The following is a 17,964-nucleotide window of genomic DNA, read 5'->3' on the forward strand; positions in this document are numbered from 1 at the left end:
CCTTTGTTTTTCTAAGCAGACGTGACTTAGAATCTGGACTGTAATTCTGGTAGCTTACCTACAGCCTGACTTACTACAGCCCAAATGAGAATCGTTTTTCCGATGCTGGCTTGCTGTCTGAATTTTAAAGACAGCTCAAAATGGAAAGGGAAGTTTGGTTCATCTGGCCACAGCCAGAGCAGGATTTTCCAAAGGCTCTGTTTAAAGACCCACCAGCATCAGACAGTTTGCTAGCATGCCTCCCAGCCTGCTGAACTCACCACTGCTTCCTGCAAAGCTGATTCTGCAGGGACCAAGAGCACACAACGTGCTCTTCACTGAAGGACAACAAGCAACACTTACAGATCCTTCTTTGCAAGCACTCTGTAACAGTACAGACTGTAATCTGAAATTAAGACTCATTAATTTGCTCTTTCCCATCTAACCATTTACAAAGCTCCGTCCAACTAATTATATCCTGGCTCTTAACAGAAGGACATGGTTATGAGAAACACACAGCAGGTGTTAAGATTGGAAAGGAAATCCTTTATTAAAAAAGAATCCACAGAGTGAAACTGGAGAGCTGCTGGTATAATGCATTTGTTAAGCTTCAACAAAATTTGCAGTGCATTTGACACAGTTTTAAGGGTCTGATGCATGGAGATAATCCACAAAGACTCTTTCCCAAGTGTAAATCAGCGTTTCCCAGTGTCTGATCTAATCCCTTTAGCACAGCTCTGATGCAAGCAGGAGCTCCTCAGCTGGTTTAAGGGCAACACAGGGCAAAGGGTTGAAATCAGGCAGAAAATGTGCCTATACAGTAATGAACAAACATCAGAGAGTGGTAACAACTTACATGCATCTCATTCTGATTAAAAATGTATTAAAAAAGTCTGATTCACGAAGAGATTCTGTTTAACAGCCAGCAGTATGATGGCTGTTGCTTGCATGACAGAATTCCCTCAGTAACACAGCCACATAATAGGGTGTTCCTAACACTTTTCTGCCCCATCCTTTATTAAGCACTTTTTTTGATACAAAATATAAAGCAGAAATAATTTAAAAATCTCTATGTTAATAACTCTTCTGGGACTGTTTTGCACAGCAGCTCATACTGCCACTTATGAACAAAAAACCTTCATCGAATACCAGGTTTCTCACTGTGTCATTCCACGTGTAGACAGTAGAAGATGCCTAGAGAATTTTCTGTATTCACATCTTTGGCTGATGAAGGATTGTACTAACAGTGCCACAACCAACGTGGCAACTGCCATTACCCACCCAGCATTGTGCCCTGCAAAATTCAGGCCCCATAAACAGATTCTACTTTGATTTCTGCCTTTGTGAGACCCAGATAGTCTCCTCCATTTTATTTCTTTCTATGTAAAAAATAATAAAAAAAAAATAGAACAGCGAGTAAATGGTTCTTTGGAAACATTTGTTTGCACCTATAGGAGCGAAAGAATCTCAATAAAGAAATTAGGCTCATCAGGTATCCAGATTAATACATCTGCTGGCACAGGAAAGATGACCAGAGACACAGCACATGTGTGCTCATTACAGATACTGTAGGCTGTAGAGCATACACATACAAATACTTCTTATGATGAACATATCAGAATCCTTACATTACAGGCAAAACACTATGTAAGGGGTTGCTTGAGGTCAAACAAACCAGTCCCTCCTTTAACAACTTTTCCAAGCACCAGGCATGCAGAAGGAGATCTCAGTTCATCATAGGCACCTACAACAGAATTAGAAGTCAAGTTAGTGTGTTCCCAAAGGCTTCTCCAAGGTCAGAGCTGAAATAAAGCATTCTGTTTTACATACAACAACTTCATCTGGCTCAGACCCTCAGCTTCAGAAAGGCATTGCCACCTACTGTTGAGACTGACCTTATATTCCTAGAGTGGAACTTAAAACTCTTCCCACTTTTCCTATAACAACTATTTGCTCTTTTGAATCTTCGCGTGCAAGTAGAGAACAGGGCCACATGTTTCTCAATTCTCCCCCACTCAGTATGAAAAGAACACGTTCTGAATTCCAAGAGCACACAGATCTTGACCTTCCACTCAACACATTTTGCTGATTAAATTAATTGCTAAAAAAAATGCACCAGTGAGGCAAAACCAAAAAGATTTTGCTTTCATTCCTGTTTTTCTCCTGTGGAGTCTTTTTTCTTTGTTAGAGCGAATCCCTTTGATGTGGATTTTAAATCCTTCTGGCAAGATCCGAAGAGAACTTTTGACTGGAGAGCAACATTCCTTAAATTCCTTTGATTTTGTGGTTGCTCACTGTAGCGAGATACTGTCATAGAAATTTGGAATCTCTCCACGTGACAAGTTTGGCTGGTAGTGTTTTGCTTTCACTGTTTTTATAAGCAACCAGACTGGTTTTCATTCATCCTAAATATCAGTAAGCTGGATATATATATAATTAAAGCATGCTGTAAGATTGGAAGTAAAACTGTTAAAGCTTTGATAAGTTGGTGTTTACTTATTCCACTGAGCAAAATGAACTGAACTTTCTATTAAACAGAGGATGGGGAAGGTGCTGCATCACAACAATTTATGGCACGTGCTGCTCTGATCTCAGCTACAGCTGTACAAGTAAATAGCTGCTCCTAAATCTGTGTCAACTGAAGAAAGAGAGAGAGGAAAAAAAAAAAAAGGTTCTTTGTTAGGTCAAAGTCAGAACCATCCTGTTTACTCACGTGATGTTAACAAAGAGTTATTCTTTGAGCAAACAGCCAAAAGGATCCCACTTCTGATGCAGATGTGCTCTCCCCACACCAAATCTTCCTGACCAACAGCCCACTGGGTCACACCTGCACTCTGACAGCATTTCCTGCTATGCTAACTGTTCCCTGTGCTTCTTTCTATCCTTTCTCATTGATTCAGGCCATACATGGGCACAGTGTCTGTTTCAACGTACAGTCGAGTTGTCACTTGCATTAAAACAAATTAGATCCAGACCGCTGCAATCCACATTAGGATTTTGGTTTCCATCTTGCTGAAATAAATAAATCCCTGCACCTGTAGTCAGCTTGGCTTTCCTAGATATTTACCATGCCCTTCTGTTAGCATGCACTTCGGGTCTTTATTTCCAGAGGTGTTCAAGGCCAGCTTGGATTGAGCCCTGGGCAGCATGGTCTGGTATTAAATGGGGAGGTTGGTGGCCCTGCCTGTGGCAGGGGGTTGGAGATTCATGATCCTTGAGGTTCCTTCCAACCCAGGCCATTCTGTGATTCTGTGGCAAAAGCTTTACCTTATTTATAAGCCAACATGTGATATAACGCACAGTTGCTTCCTCTGGGTACAAGAAGCATCCTATTCTATTCATTTTTACCCTGAATTTACATTTTTTCTGATGTTCAGATAAATAACAAGTCAGTTGTAACTATACTATTCAGTGAAATCCTCATCATTTTCCCAGACAGGGTTCAAAACAGCACTAAGAGACAGAAGTTCAGTGGCAGAAGTCTCTCTCTCTGACACTAGTGCCATGCTGTTAAAGACACTAGATAAAGAGGCCAAATGACAGCTTTTCCCTTTTGCATTAGGTAATGCAGGTGGCACAGGAACATTCAAGGAGGATCCTCCAACTAGCAAGTGATAACAACTAAGAGTATTTTCAAAAGGGAGATGTTAATTAGCATCCAAATCATGATACCAAACTGCCCAGTGACAGACTTAAAGCGTCACGTTTTTTGGATGGGACTCCTACATACAGAGGGCAGCTGCCACTTCAAATGCCCTCAATGATCCATGCAGAGATATGGTTAGGTAGATGAGGCTAAAAGCTCTGCACAACTTCCAGAGCAGCACAGAGGCCACTGAAGGGTACACAGTCATCTCAAATGGCAGCAGAAACCCATCGTTAAGCAAATTAATCCAACCCTTTGTCTGTGTTAGAGGAAAAAGAACATCAAAGAACCAAAGAAAATAGTTCTAAAAGCAGAAAAGAAGAAAAACAGAATCAAAGTAACAACCAAGAAGACTGTTCTTACAATAAAGTTCTGAATGGCAAGGAGAAAACATAGGAGTTACAATAGAGACATGAAAACCAAGCAGAGATGACAATGTTAATGATGTAAGTAAAGACAGAAAAAGGCAGATTTAAAGGTCTGTTATAAGGCCTTGTTAGAATAAATCTTAATGATCTTAAGGTTTGTTATTAAAAAGCCTATATAATTCTTAAAGACAGGAATCACAGACCCCACAAACTACATGTGGGAGTTGACTTCATTTAAGCTGGCAGAATTTTATTAAAAATGTCTGGAACGTGTGGACTTAATTAAAATTTATTAATTATTTTAATTTTAATTATTAATTTTATAAATTAATTTAAAATCTGGCATTCTTTTCTAATGCAATTGTGCATTACTCAAAATAGAGGAAAGCTCCAATGCAAACAAAGCACACGTGAAAACCTGCAGCAAGACAGTTCAAACTAAACCATTTACCCATCATTGTTGCTTCCTTCAGGAATTTGTAACTGGTTTCAAATGTCATTTGTTGCAGAGGGGAGGAGCTGGACTGGATTCCAAAACGATTCATGGGTTTATAGACTCCTTCAAAACACATGTAGTCTGCCACAAGCGAGAGGTGCCGAGGGTCTACCACAATGCCTAAGAACACAGGAAAGAGCAATCAGAGCACTCAAAGTTTTCTTACTAAAGAAAGAAATCTGATCTAAATTAAACCCCAGAATCTACTCAACGTGGAGAATACATCTTTATTCACGTTCTTCTGGCTGTTGCACTTCTTTGTATGCAGCTGGCATAGCTGCTCCCCTGATGCATCCAGGATGGGCATTCCTCACTGTAATATAAACCAGGAAACTAGAACATCAAGAGTGCTGTAAAACAACAGTGAGATCTCTATCATCTTTGTCTACATGCACCCATCTACTAGTGATGGGATAGAGCTCTGTGCCCTCACCCCGTGGCCTGTATTAGCCAGGCAATGGAGGCAGAAAGGTTCTGATATTTTCTGCGTATGATGTTAGGCATCCACAGAAAACCTTACTTAGGCTCAAATAAAACAGCAACTACTTGATGGGAAATCATTAACTGCTCTGCTAATATCTACCTAGGAGAACTTAACAACTGGAAGGCTTTCTGGATTGCCAGCTGGTAAATCTGTTTTTACAAAACCGGTTGCTAAAATTCCCACTACAAACAGTCATAGAATGGAATTACAGAATGGGTAGGTTTGGAAGGGGTCTCAAAGATCAGTTAGTTCCAACCCTCCTGCCACAGGCAAGGTTGCCAACCCCGAAACCATTCACTAGAACAGGTTTGCCCAGAGCCCATCAAGCATCTTCCCTAAGCTAGCTATCTAGATTCTCTCAGCAGTGCAAAGGGGAGAACCTTCAGTCAAGGCAGCACAGCTATTTTAGGGAAGATACAAACTGAACTATAAATGGAGCCTGAACTCTTATCATTAAAAAGCTAAAGTGAGGCAAGATTAAATCCAATTCTCAGGGCCACTCTACACGTCTCACATAGTTAATGTTCCTCAGATGTTAATAATTAATTCCTGTGGACTTCCCAACTTGCAAAATTCATATAGTATAAAAGAAAACTCTGACACATGGATAAATATAACCTTGTCTAGTGAATTTTCTACTATGACTAAACAGAAGTTAACCAACAAATTCTTCCCAGAATACACTACAGTGACCAAAATGATGACAACGTGATTTAAAACATGATTTTTAATTATGCTAAGACATAACTGTGGGCAAAGTGGCTGTTTTTACCATCTTAATGATAATAAAGACCATCTTCAATGATAGAGAGAAATCCTACCATAGACAGCAAATACATCTTTTATTTCCTTTATAAGGACCCTCAGGGCAGACTCAATACCATAATTCCTAGCCATGGCATGAATATCATTGGAGTAAAGTCTGTTCAGGTCCAAAATCTGAAAGCAAAAAAGCACAGATATAAATTAGGACAATGGTAGCTTTATTTTTTCCAAATAACTTCAGCTAAGCTCAATAAGCTAAAATAACTTTTTTCCCCCCTTTCACCTTTCATTAAGTGAACACCCACCAACAGCTGCACAACAGCAAGGCAGTACCTCACAGCCAAATACAGACAAAGGTGACTCTGGAGATTTGTTTAATCTTTATACACTAATATCAGAATCAAAATTCAAAAGAGATGAAAAAAAAAAAAAGACCCAAATTTAGAAAACAAACGAACCAACCATTCCCAGCAGCAGGACATGGTAAAGTCTTGCAAGCAATGTCTCAGCCAGCCAGAACTACTTTTAACAAAAGCAGTAGAAAAGATGTAGCATAAAACAATCCTCTATTTGTAGAGTTACGGGCTAGATGGCATAACAGATCTATTCATCTCCAACTACAGCAATTCATTTAGATGGAAGAACTCCCTCAAGTAACATTTATAAAGACAGTTACAAGCAGAGTGTGGAATTATCTGTCATTAGATCCTGGGCTGCTGCACAAAAAAACGATTTATAATCAACCCTTGAGGAAAGACTCTGATGAGCTCTGAACACATCTGGGGAAAAAAACAAAACAGAAAGAAGAGAGCTTAAGAGCTGAGGAGACTATACAACAACCCTGCTAAGCTTAAATGGCACCCATCATCCACCACCTCTCCCTAGAACACAAAGGGCCATTCAAGTTCAGGATTACGCACAGATTACATACATCAGCATATCTGAACAGCTCCGCAAGATTTATCCCTTCAGTGTGCAGAATGAGTTCTTTCTCTCCTTTCTCATTGGTACTTTCATTCAACAGGCACCGTGTGATCCCCTTCACTTCATGTAAGACTGTGTTTCGTGTGAGAGAAAGAAGCAAAGAGGAGATATCAAAGTACACCTTCATCAATGGAAGCGTCAACGAAACCTAAAAAGAAAAAAAGAAAAGCAACACAGTGTTTATGCTCAACAACCAGCCTGCTTCCTTTTCAGGCAAAAAGCAGCCAAGTGGGATTATCCTAATTGCATGTTTGGGAACAAAAATGTCCAAATTGAATTACAGCTGAGCAACGCCAACACGAACACCACATCCCAGCCATTTATTCACATTGCTCTCAAGCCCTCACAGCTTATACTAATTTCCCCCTTCCCCCCCCCCCCCCCCCCCCAAGATGGCTAGACTTCTTCCCTTCCATCTTCCACTATGCAGGAGGTCTGTGCAAGTTTCTCAGTGCCTGCAACTTGTTTGACTTTGTTGCATCTTCTTATAGTTTCACAGCACTGGGATGGTTGATGAGTCACAGCTGAGGTCAAAGACAGACTGTTGCCGGATGGCTTTTTGGGAGGAAGGATATAGGAATAGAACTGAGGGAGGCAGACAGTATAAAAATAACTGGTTAGATATGAAACAGGAAGTTTTATTTCTAGAAGTGTTGAAAGGTTTTTTTTAAAAACAAGGAGAGGGAAATGTTTCTGGATATATGAAATTCATGCTCCTGCTAGATTTTTCCAGCTTGCCACTGTTACATTTGATCACGAATTCCTGTCCCCTCTTATTATTGAATCACAAAATTACAGAACTCCAGCTTTATTTATTCTAGAGTCCTCTATGAGTAAATATGCTTTCCATATGAAACTTTCTTCCTGCCTTGCAGACACATTTTCATTCTTTCAGCAATCCAGCCAATTTTTTTCCCCACCAGGATTAAAACGTAAACCTATCAGTTGTCACTAAAGTTTCATCAGGGGCTCTGTAAGTCAGAGTGTTGCTAAAAATGGCATCAAGTACACTTGTGCTGAAGCACAGACTTCAGCTTTTCTAAGAGATGCATGTTACAAGAGCTACAAGCAATCACTGTGCAACCACACAGATGTTTTCAAGTACTACCATCTTACCTCACACCAAAGTTCATTTTCAGTGTCAAATGTGTAGTCCTGTATAGATGGGTGACTGTTCAGAACTGCATTTACTCGCACCTCTGCTGACTTAAGTAATTGAGCTCTCTCTTTTTTAGTCTGAGCCATAAAGGAAAGATGTTGAGAATTGTCACCATCTGCTCCGTTTTGTTCTTCTTCATCAGCATCTTGGGTCCTCTCTTCCTTTTCTGATTCACCCTCTTCATCTTCAGGATTCTCAGCAGTATTTTCTTCCCCATTCTCTTCTTCACTCTCATAATCAACCTACAAAGAAATAACGAGGCACTTATCTGAGCAGAACACATAGGGAAACAAAACACATGAAGCAGTTTTATGCATAAGGCTTCTTGGCAGATGTGTTGCAAGTACCTTGCCTGTACCATATGGCACAATGAAAGTATAGTTGTTGTAAAGAGAATAATGCAGCAGATGCAGCTCAGTCTCTACTTATCATAGAATCATAGCTTTGGAGTTTGCTTTGATGAAAGTTTTCCTGTCTATGCAGACCAAGGCAGAGGAAACAGAAATAAAGCACAGTGCTGAGCATCTATGAAGTCATTACCTCTTCCTCCTGGTTCCTCCTCATTTTTGCTTCTGTAGCATCACCATCCCCTTCATCAGGTTCTGCATCAACAATCTTTTCTTCTTCCTCACCTTCTGGAGCTTCTTGATTATTTTGTGCCTAGAAAACCATAATAAACGAGATAATCAGAATCAGACTGACTCTGCTGGAATGCATGAAATCTATCAGAAGCCTTTAGCTATGCATTTGTAATTTAGCAATCTCCTGTCCATCTTTAAGATGGACATTCCTTCTTATTAAAGAAGAAATTCTACAATATGTAAGCTATTGCTCTGTTTATAAGACAGCCCTTATTGAGAAGGAAGTGACAGAAGAAGCATGCAAAAGCCCTTTCGCAAACAAATTGTATTTCCCCAAAGATATTGGCAGGCAGTTCTGTGACAGGATCTCATTCTGGGAGAGCAGTAAGCTTTAGTCTTGCTGAGTCTAAAACAAATATGCACTCTCAGAGTTCAGTCTTAAGTAAACGAGGATTTTATCTACAATCAAATTAACAAGGAAATAGTTGTTAAGAGAATACAAAGATAGTTTATGCATAAAGAAAATAATTAACAAGTGCTTTTGTATTCACACATTTAGGCTCTTATCAAAACAGGCTATGCTTCTTCAAATCCTGGTTCCCAAAAACAGATAAAGTAGTGAAGTACTGAGCTCAGGTTATGTTTTCCTGTACCTTGTCTCCAACATCTTCTACATCTCTACGAGTCACTTTGCGGGTACTGACTTCAGTAAAAGATGACATCTTTGTATGCTTCCTTTTAATGGCTTCCAAGAAAATTTTAAAGAACCTGAAAGAAGAAGCAACCCAAAATGTCCAACCTCAGCTACACTATGATTTTTAAGTTGTCAGAAAACAAATATATCTTAAGATGCCAGTCAACTTGTGATAGGACATAATCCTTTCGTGGATGCAAAAATATTTTTAGGGTAAGGCAAATCATTTTTCTGCTTGGCCCTTCCCCACTTCCTTGGGAATAAAAATTTGGTATCAAATCTCCTATAATGGTTGGCCATCCTGCACATAGCATGGGGGTTGGAACTAGATGATCATCATGGTCCTTTTCAACCCAGGCCATTCTATGTATGTAACCATGTATGCAAAAGTTTATGATTTAAGCTCATCTAGATATAAAATTCAGGGCACCACAAGAATGATATATATATCATATATATATATGTATATCATCATATACATATATATACACATTAACTATGTATTTTATATGCACCTCTTCACTTGATGTGGTCCAGGCAAGCAAAAAGATTGGTCATCCCTGGTCTACCTCAATAGCATCCTGCACTATGGCCAAGCCACTGATACCCAGGTTTGCTCATGACAGGCCATGTAGATGCTTCTGCTAGCACACCTTCAGGACCCTGCTGCACTGAAAACCACAGCAGTGGTAATAAGAAACACGCAGTGATCCTTAGAGCCCACAGAAGATCAAGAGAAGAGAAACAGGAAAGCACGTGAAAGCAAACTAACCTTGTTTCCATGAAGTGTAAGATGTCCCTGGGCTTCACACACTTCTCCTCTCCATAATATTCATGGGGCAAGAAGCAGAATTTGATTTTGTAGAGGCGATGGCTGTTCTCCTTGTTCTTTAAGTGCAGGGATTCCTCCAACTCAACTTTCTGCAATACCTACAAGTAGCAACAGGTCTATCTTGGTGAAAGCACCTTACTTATTTCCTGCAACTCCAATGCTTTCCATATGGGACCAGAATTACACAAGACTAATTGAAAAACTTTCCTGCAGGCTTTGTGGCAGCTCCTGGGGAAGATGACTCTACTTCACTGCATTCTTTTTGGCCTCAACTCCTACCAAAGATTGATTTAGACAATACTAGAACACTTGACCCACTTTTTCACAAGAGCCCACGCTCAGTGGGCCAACAGCTTCATTTTATTGACCTCTTTTCCTCGGTCATTGAAAACGACCAGTGTAAGTTGAATCTTAACTCTATCATTGCTGTTTTCTGACTTGAAGAAGCAAGACAGAAGACAGAGAATGCAGGAGAGCACAGAAAAGACTGCACTCTTAAGAAAAGATGGACCTCAGAATTGAACAGACTTCAGTATATGTCTCTGATATGCAGATTCTCAAAGGATACACTGCATAGGTGGCTCACCTCAGCTAAGCACACTCTTGTGAGCTGTTTCTTGAGCTGTTTCACCTTCTTGTGAGCTTTCTTGGTATTGAGCACAGGAACACTCATCATTGGTGTTTTAATATTTGCACTGGCTACCATCAAGATCTCCCGCAACCTTTAAACAAAGAATAGTCTTTCAAATTAAGCAATAGAAGCACCATGCAATCAAATCAACATCTCTTTCATTTAATAAGACAGCAGGCAGCAGCACGTTTATTTAATAAGCCAGCATGCAGCGACTGCCAGTCTCACCAAAACCATACGTATCAAGAGCTGTGGTTACCACTGCAGCACTCCTCTGCACTTCCTTGGTTCCTCATAAGGCACAGCACAACAGCAGCTCTACTGATTCCATTAGATTATCATTCCAATTACGGGAAGAAACCACAGATAAGTTGTTCCCAGAAAAGAACTAATGAAGCCTGCTTCCTACAAATGCATAACGTATGCTCCTCTTGCCTTCTCCCTCTCCTCTGCTTCACTGAAGTAACACAACCATCTGCCACCTAAGACATCAGTCTCACTCACAAAGCCAGGGTTAGCATCTGTACTACTAAAAAATGATGACTGGTAAATGTGCATGCTGGCAAAGTCATTGCCAGCAAACAGAAGTGCCAGGAGAAACCTTGATGCTATAAGCCAGGTCCCTTTCTGCCTAGGTGATGATAATCTTAAACCTGCAAGACTTTGTCATCATTTACAGTGATTTTTATTTATTTTAATAAAAGACAAACAGATTTAAAAGTTAATAGGGAAAAGTAAGGTGAGGCAAAGAGCAAAATCCACAAAGCATGATTGCCTTAGGGCTATATTGTAGTGAATAAAATACAGAAACAAGCCATTTGTTATAAACCAGGGAAAGGTAAGGGACCGTTATTTTGTGGCTTTTGTTTCACTTTCCAGAAACTAAACCATAAAGAGTTGAAGTATTTCTGACTTATCATTTGCTCTGAAGAATACACGTCCCTGCCATCAAGACAAAAAACTACTATTTAAGTGCCAAAAACAGCCAAGGACCCAAGGAGAACACAGGTTTCACACCTTGGAATACCCAACGTGACATTCATTTCACCTCTGCCAGCAAAATGGAAGGTGTTCAGAGTCATCTGTGTGGAAGGTTCCCCAATACTCTGAGCTGCAAGAAGACCCACAGCTTCTCCTGGGTCACAAAGAGACCGTTGCCACTTCAAATATAACAAATCCTTTAATCTGAAAGACATGACATAAGAGATATAAGTTCAACAAGTACAAAACCTATCTTTAGATAGATCCCTTTCAGAAGCCATAAAACTAGATATCCTCATCTAATTTGAGAAATACAGCCCATTAACACAAAACCAGGGCCAAGGCAAGTAATATCTTACTTCTACTGCTAATTCTCATGTTATCGAATGAAAATTTATTTACTCACTTCCTTATGTCTACTCTCTCACTAACTCTAGGATGTGGCAAGAGCACATTTTCATTTTTAACTGTTACTGTGAAATATTATTTTATACGTAGAACACAAAGACGCCGCTGTTATTCCACGAGGCCTTTACCAAAGTCCTACCAGCATGAAAATCCAGGCTAGAAAGGATCTGATAGCCCGAACACCTCTAACAATGCACTACACAAACGTGGCTTTCAGGAACCATTCTGAAACCCACAACATTTGTTTCATAAAGGCCACAGCAAAACCAAGAGTTGATAAAGACTTCCCATCGTTAGCCAACTCAGTCCAAAAAGAGAAGTATTTTTAACGTCTCAGCAAAGGAGTGAGCACAGAAGTTATTACCTATCAGAAGAAAGTGCTGATTGCACACAACCTCCTCCCTTCTTACATTCTCGTTTGTTGATATAATCTTCGACTCCATTTTCAAATGTTTCTGAAACAGATGCAAAGTAGGAATCTGGACGCCAAACAGCAAGACTTGGGTCAGGACACTTATGTGCCTTCTTTAGATACTTTCTTCGTTTCTTCTCATCTAGTTCATACCACATCTTCAATAACTGAAGAGAGAATTTTTAAGCAGGTTGGTTACGCCACAACAGGACCAAAAGAAAATAATGCCACTTCCACCAGCAATCTAGCAAAGCAAGAAAAGCTTATCCACACAACACTTAAGGCTGTATGTAACACACACTGAAGAACAACTCAACGACAAATACACTATTCTCTATTTTATAATACTCACACTTTTGATCCTAAATGTCTTCAAGGTTCTTTATACACTTGAAATAGATTTCCTAGCCATAGTAACTACTTCAGAAACCAGTGAAGCAGAGTTAAGAATGCTTTTAACTTTGAAGTGAAACCTCCTGGCGTACTTAAATTTTTACTGCTAGCTGACTCACCTGTCCCAAGCTGACATAACAAAGCAGTTTTTCTTTTTTAAATTAGTCTGCACTTATGATTTCAGCACTGACATTAAATGCAGCTTGTATCTTAATTACATATATTGATCTGTCTTATCTCTATTCTTCAGGTGGCCAGTCTTTCAAGTCACATTTCGAGTGTTACATTTAATAGACAAAAAAGTTAACAGACTTAAACAGAAAAAAAAAAAAGGAAAAAAGTCAATACAGGGAATGAGCTAATTATGTTTTACAAGCTTTTTTGTTTTATGAAGGAGAAATTAGCTTGTCACGTGGTAGTCTGCACACTGAGCTTTGAGCTTATATACTGAGACAGATATATATTTGTCTATAACTATTTACCTGTTGAAAGAAGGAAAAAAACAAATGCATGAATCCTCAAGTCAAATTGATCTAGATGTCATTAGACACACCAATAGCAAAAAAAAAAAAAAAAACAAAAAAAAACCACACCAAACCAACAGCACAGCTGAGTAAACATCCCAGTGACATGTGCAGCCAAGCTAACAGAAGTTATATATATCTCAACACCTTCAGTTTGGAGTTTTCTATAAACTGTCCACATTGTACCAGGACAAATTCCTTGTGAAAACATGGCTGTGAAGTAGCACCTGCTTGCATTTCATGGTCATACATTCATTCAGTAGAAGCAATAACATACAAATCAGTGTCCTGATGTACAAGATTATATAAGCACACTCGAAACAGTAGACAGGGCTGGCTTGAGAGCTATATTCTATGTGCAACAGCCACAGGCTGTTTCCTAAAACCAGTTTTACCTGAGAGGTTTTGGCCTCTGCCCTAGCTCTTGGGCCTACAGACTTTAAGTAGCAATAAATTAATCTCAGCTTCATTACCCACATAGCTGATACATGATCCCTTCAAAACCTGGGAAAGTTACCTGTGAAACATGCAGAGACAAAAACAAAATAATAAATAAATCACTGGATTCTGCATAGTTTTTTTTCTTTCCCTTTGTTTTACTTTTTTAAGGGCTAGGTCAATTCAACTGCTTCTGTGTTACCTGTAAAGTAGCAGGATCTCTTCCATTTTTGCTTTCTCCTCCCGAGATTTGTGTCTTTACACTTGCCATTTTCTTCTGAGAAAACAACAGAAAACCTCCTTCTCTCTGCACAGAGTTTTGGTGCCTGGCCCACCACTTTCTGATGGCTTTAAACTGCTGCTTTGCTTGGTGTGACTCCATCCTTGCTAAAGCTTCATTAAGATGGTTTGTCTTCTGGATCACCTAGAAGAAAGTTACCAGTGGGATTACTCCAATCTCTACACTTGCAGTAGCTGAAAAGATGAATACTCTACTGCAACTCAAAACATTCTGCTGCTGTGAAACAATTTTCAAGTCCACACATCTTTATGTGACTAATACCTCTCTTTAGTAAGTGGTGATTGAAATGACACAAAAAAAGGGAAGTCATCAAATGTGAAAACCTGAGCAAAATCATCATCTCTGTTAATACGAATTTAAGTGCAATGTTAGAAGAGACAGTAAAACTTAACAGTCACTTCTGTATTTCAAATACAGTGGCAAATAAAACACAGCATAGTCTGGCAGTGACACACAGTTGCGCCACTACCTCACTAAGAGATAAGCTAGATATTAACCATGCATTTCAGTCTATTTACCCCACATAATTAACATTTAGGTATTCTACCTCATAGTTATCAGCAATGAAAGGAAACTGCTCGGGTTGTAAGAACTGAGTTTTAGGGATATCAAGCCCATCTTCTCCATACAGAAATTGCACCACACTGCCATCGCTGTCCCGTACAGTCAGGTCATACTGAACCACCAGCCCTTCCAAATGCTTTATGATACACCTGTCCCAAAGGAGGAAACAAATAGTGAGGCTACAAAGTAATAAGGATGATATAACCCTAATGTGAAAAATACTGCTTCCATTAAAACCTTAAGTGCACTTAAGGACTTGACAGGAACCTTGGAAGAAAAATTCTTACAGACATGATATGCAGACAAAAGGTGCAATGATACTGAAAAGCTTCTTGCACAATTCTCTGGCAATTTCCTTGGGTCTTACAATGAAAAAAGAATTTTTTTCTATTTCCATCATCACACTGAATCAGCTGCGTGCAAGGAAGCAGTAGTCCTCCCTCAGAACCCCTCACTATCTCTAAATAATTTAGAAGTTCCACCTTCTACATACTGCAGATGTGGCCTATTTTAGGATCCAGAATAACATCCTCTTACCTCTGTAGGTACCCAGAACGGCTGGTTTTCACAGCTGTATCCACAAGACCTTCTCTGCCAGCCATGCAGTGAAAGAAGAATTCCTAAACACAAAAGCAATACCATCAGCATTCTGCTGACAGGTATCCCAAGGCTGGTAATTCAAACTCTTTCTGAAAAGCTATATTTGAAAGTACAGTGCACATAGCTGATTTATCTGTAATCACAAAAAACCCTACGATAGCAAAATCTATGTAGATTCCAGTATAAGCATGTAATGCTATGATGGTATGATAATAGCAGGGTGGCAAAGTCTTTGGCTATAGCAAACGAGAACGAGTCCAAATGCAGCAGCACAGGTACAGAAATGAAGGAGAAGAGCTGCTTACCTTTGGAAGACTTCAGGTAGGCAGGGATCTCCAACAAGAGATGCCCTCACCTCCCCTGCCGACCCTTAAATGAGGTCTGGGAAGGGATGGATCCTGGCTCCACCCCTTACAGTCACTCAGGTGCTTTGCTTGCACCTGAGCTCCCCTGGGTTGGCCCTGCCTTCCTACCAGGTGCTCAATCACTGTTTAAAGCCATGACTTATAGCACTTCCACTACAAAGCAGAGGGTATATTAAACTTACAGAAGGTTTGATCCCAGTGAGAAATCTGCCAGTCACAAATCCTCCTGAGCTAGGGGAAAAATCATAAGGTTGGAAACACGGCAGAGATTTGCCAGATGCCATCAGTGGGGGCCTTCGACCTTCCAACTCAATCTGGCCCAGCAAACAAGAAATCTACATTTGAACAGGAAGGAAAAAAGGAAACGTCATTTTTTTTCCCCATCAACTTTTGCTCTTGTAAGTGAAATATTTTTTCCTTGAAAACATAGAAAAGAAAAATTACTCGTCCACTGACTGTTCTTTAATTAGACGCTGAAATGCTCAGTGAAGGTTCTTGCAGCAAAGGCATGTAGATCATATCTGGTCTTTTTAAATAAAATTATTCCAGCATCTTGACTTGAGTCAACACTTCCACTTTCATTCTGTATGAATATTTCAATACAAATATATGTGAAACTAAAATATTGTAAATATATTGGTCCCTACATTACTGCCATTCCCAAAACCACAATAAACATTTGCATTGCTATTAGATAGCAAAAGAATAAGTTTTCAGTAACATGCATCCTAATACAAAATATATCAATGCACATAGCTGCTAAGAATTATGACTGTCGTTACCTGTACTGTATTTACAGTGGATCCTTTGGCTCCTGACTGTACCATCAATTGCAAATTGTTCTCTGGAAAGCTCCTATGCAGACCAAATGGCATGCAAACCTATAGTTGGGGTGTGGTGAGGAGAAAAAAAAATAACTGTTATTAATAAAATAATAAACGCAATTAATTCCTGTTGAAAACAAAGCAAAGACTGACTGCAGACGTGCCTGTTTATAATTTTAAAAGCATTTTGAATATGTCATTCAGGAAGGAGAAGGCTGAGGTGTTCTGGGAAGGCAGTATGTGAAGCCTCATGCTGGAGACAGATGGAAAGCTTCAGCCTCCAGAACAGTCTATCACCCTGCATCACATGAAATTAACTCAAACAGAAAGGCTCTAAACAAAATTAGTATATACAGATGCCTCGATGCCAACCTTGTTAACTTCATTGTTGTAATTGTTTACTTCCTCCTTGAATTTCAGGTCAACCACGTTAAAATCTCTCTGGTCTTTGCAGAGATGGGCATCCTGCCATTTCCCTTGTACATCTTCACATGATGCTGTTTCTGGCAAATTAAGAGCTGCTCTAACAACCTGAAAGTAAAAGATGTTTTTGTTTGTTTGTTTGCTTTTAGGTGCCAAGCAAATAATTACATAGGGCAGAATTTCCAAATTTTTTAAATCATTGGGAAAAAAGTTGTGTGAAACAGACTTACTTCAATACCACACTGGTTTGACTTCTTGATAATTTTGTGTCTTTTGCGGTCTGCTTCAGGTTTAACCAAGATATCCTCAATCCCTGTTGAAGACAGACAGACCACAGTGAGCAAAAAAAGAACTGAGAAAGTATTCACTACTTCCTGCAGAAGTCACCAGAAATGATCACTTAAGTGTGTAGAACACATAATGGATGAGTAGAGACTGAACGAGATGCATTTATTTAGCTTTTAAAGATGTGTAAGATTAAGTGCTGGCTAAGAGAGACTGTAGAATCGCTGCCCCTGGAGATGTTCCTAACAGGAAACAGCCCTGCACAAGCTCACCTGGCAGGACTTGCTTTGAGCAGAGAGTCCCAGAAATCTCTCTCAGAATAAATTGCATGTACAGCAGCTGAGGGGACAAGTAGGATGCTTTACTACGTAGAGTTGTACAAGTATGAACAAAACAAAGGTGCCTGTGAGCCCATTATGTATCCCAGCATCTTCAGAGTCCAATCCTCCTCTCCTCCTCCAGTTACAACTTTGTCTTTTCTACATTGTCCCGTTTTGAACCTTGTTCATCTCAGCATCTCATTTTGTTCAGTCTTGAATCATCTCACCTTCTCTAGGCGTTACTCTCCTGCTCCAGACTCTCTAATCATTTTCTGATATTTAACTACCTAGTGATCTTTGCTCACTAACTCTGTGAGTTTTTGTACCCTCACTCCAGTGAATCTAACCCTTAAATTTAACACTGCAATGCATTCGTATAAAGACACCTTGCAGAACTCCACGCGGCCTTTCGAAGCACTTGAACTACTGCAAGAAAACAGAGTGAGGGACAATTTTTTTATTCACCACCAGTTGCATTTTTGTATCAGTTGGCAAAGCTGTAATGAA

At 39.6% G+C, this 17,964-nt stretch overlaps 1 protein-coding gene across 1 annotated transcript in view; it reads right to left on the minus strand.

Moving 5' to 3' along the window:
* Positions 1 to 504: 504 nt before the first annotated feature.
* POLR1A (RNA polymerase I subunit A) overlaps positions 505 to 17,964 on the minus strand; it is a 33,275-nt gene continuing 15,815 nt past the window's right edge. Inside the window, exons 17-34 of the mRNA XM_085223669.1 lie at positions 17,083 to 17,165; positions 16,802 to 16,960; positions 16,388 to 16,486; positions 15,788 to 15,940; positions 15,178 to 15,260; positions 14,624 to 14,789; positions 13,978 to 14,199; positions 12,373 to 12,587; positions 11,637 to 11,804; positions 10,575 to 10,710; positions 9,929 to 10,086; positions 9,116 to 9,230; positions 8,422 to 8,541; positions 7,839 to 8,123; positions 6,670 to 6,870; positions 5,795 to 5,912; positions 4,445 to 4,609; positions 505 to 1,723 (exon numbers count right to left, since the gene is read on the minus strand). Coding sequence (XP_085079795.1) covers positions 1,623 to 1,723; positions 4,445 to 4,609; positions 5,795 to 5,912; positions 6,670 to 6,870; positions 7,839 to 8,123; positions 8,422 to 8,541; positions 9,116 to 9,230; positions 9,929 to 10,086; positions 10,575 to 10,710; positions 11,637 to 11,804; positions 12,373 to 12,587; positions 13,978 to 14,199; positions 14,624 to 14,789; positions 15,178 to 15,260; positions 15,788 to 15,940; positions 16,388 to 16,486; positions 16,802 to 16,960; positions 17,083 to 17,165 — 2,747 coding nt within the window. The 3' untranslated portion in view covers positions 505 to 1,622. The remainder of the gene's footprint in view (positions 1,724 to 4,444; positions 4,610 to 5,794; positions 5,913 to 6,669; positions 6,871 to 7,838; positions 8,124 to 8,421; positions 8,542 to 9,115; positions 9,231 to 9,928; positions 10,087 to 10,574; positions 10,711 to 11,636; positions 11,805 to 12,372; positions 12,588 to 13,977; positions 14,200 to 14,623; positions 14,790 to 15,177; positions 15,261 to 15,787; positions 15,941 to 16,387; positions 16,487 to 16,801; positions 16,961 to 17,082; positions 17,166 to 17,964) is intronic.

The sequence above is a fragment of the Meleagris gallopavo genome, chromosome 4 (assembly GCF_905368555.1).
Source record: "Meleagris gallopavo chromosome 4, MGAL_WU_HG_1.1, whole genome shotgun sequence".
In the NCBI taxonomy this organism is placed as follows: domain Eukaryota; kingdom Metazoa; phylum Chordata; class Aves; order Galliformes; family Phasianidae; genus Meleagris; species Meleagris gallopavo.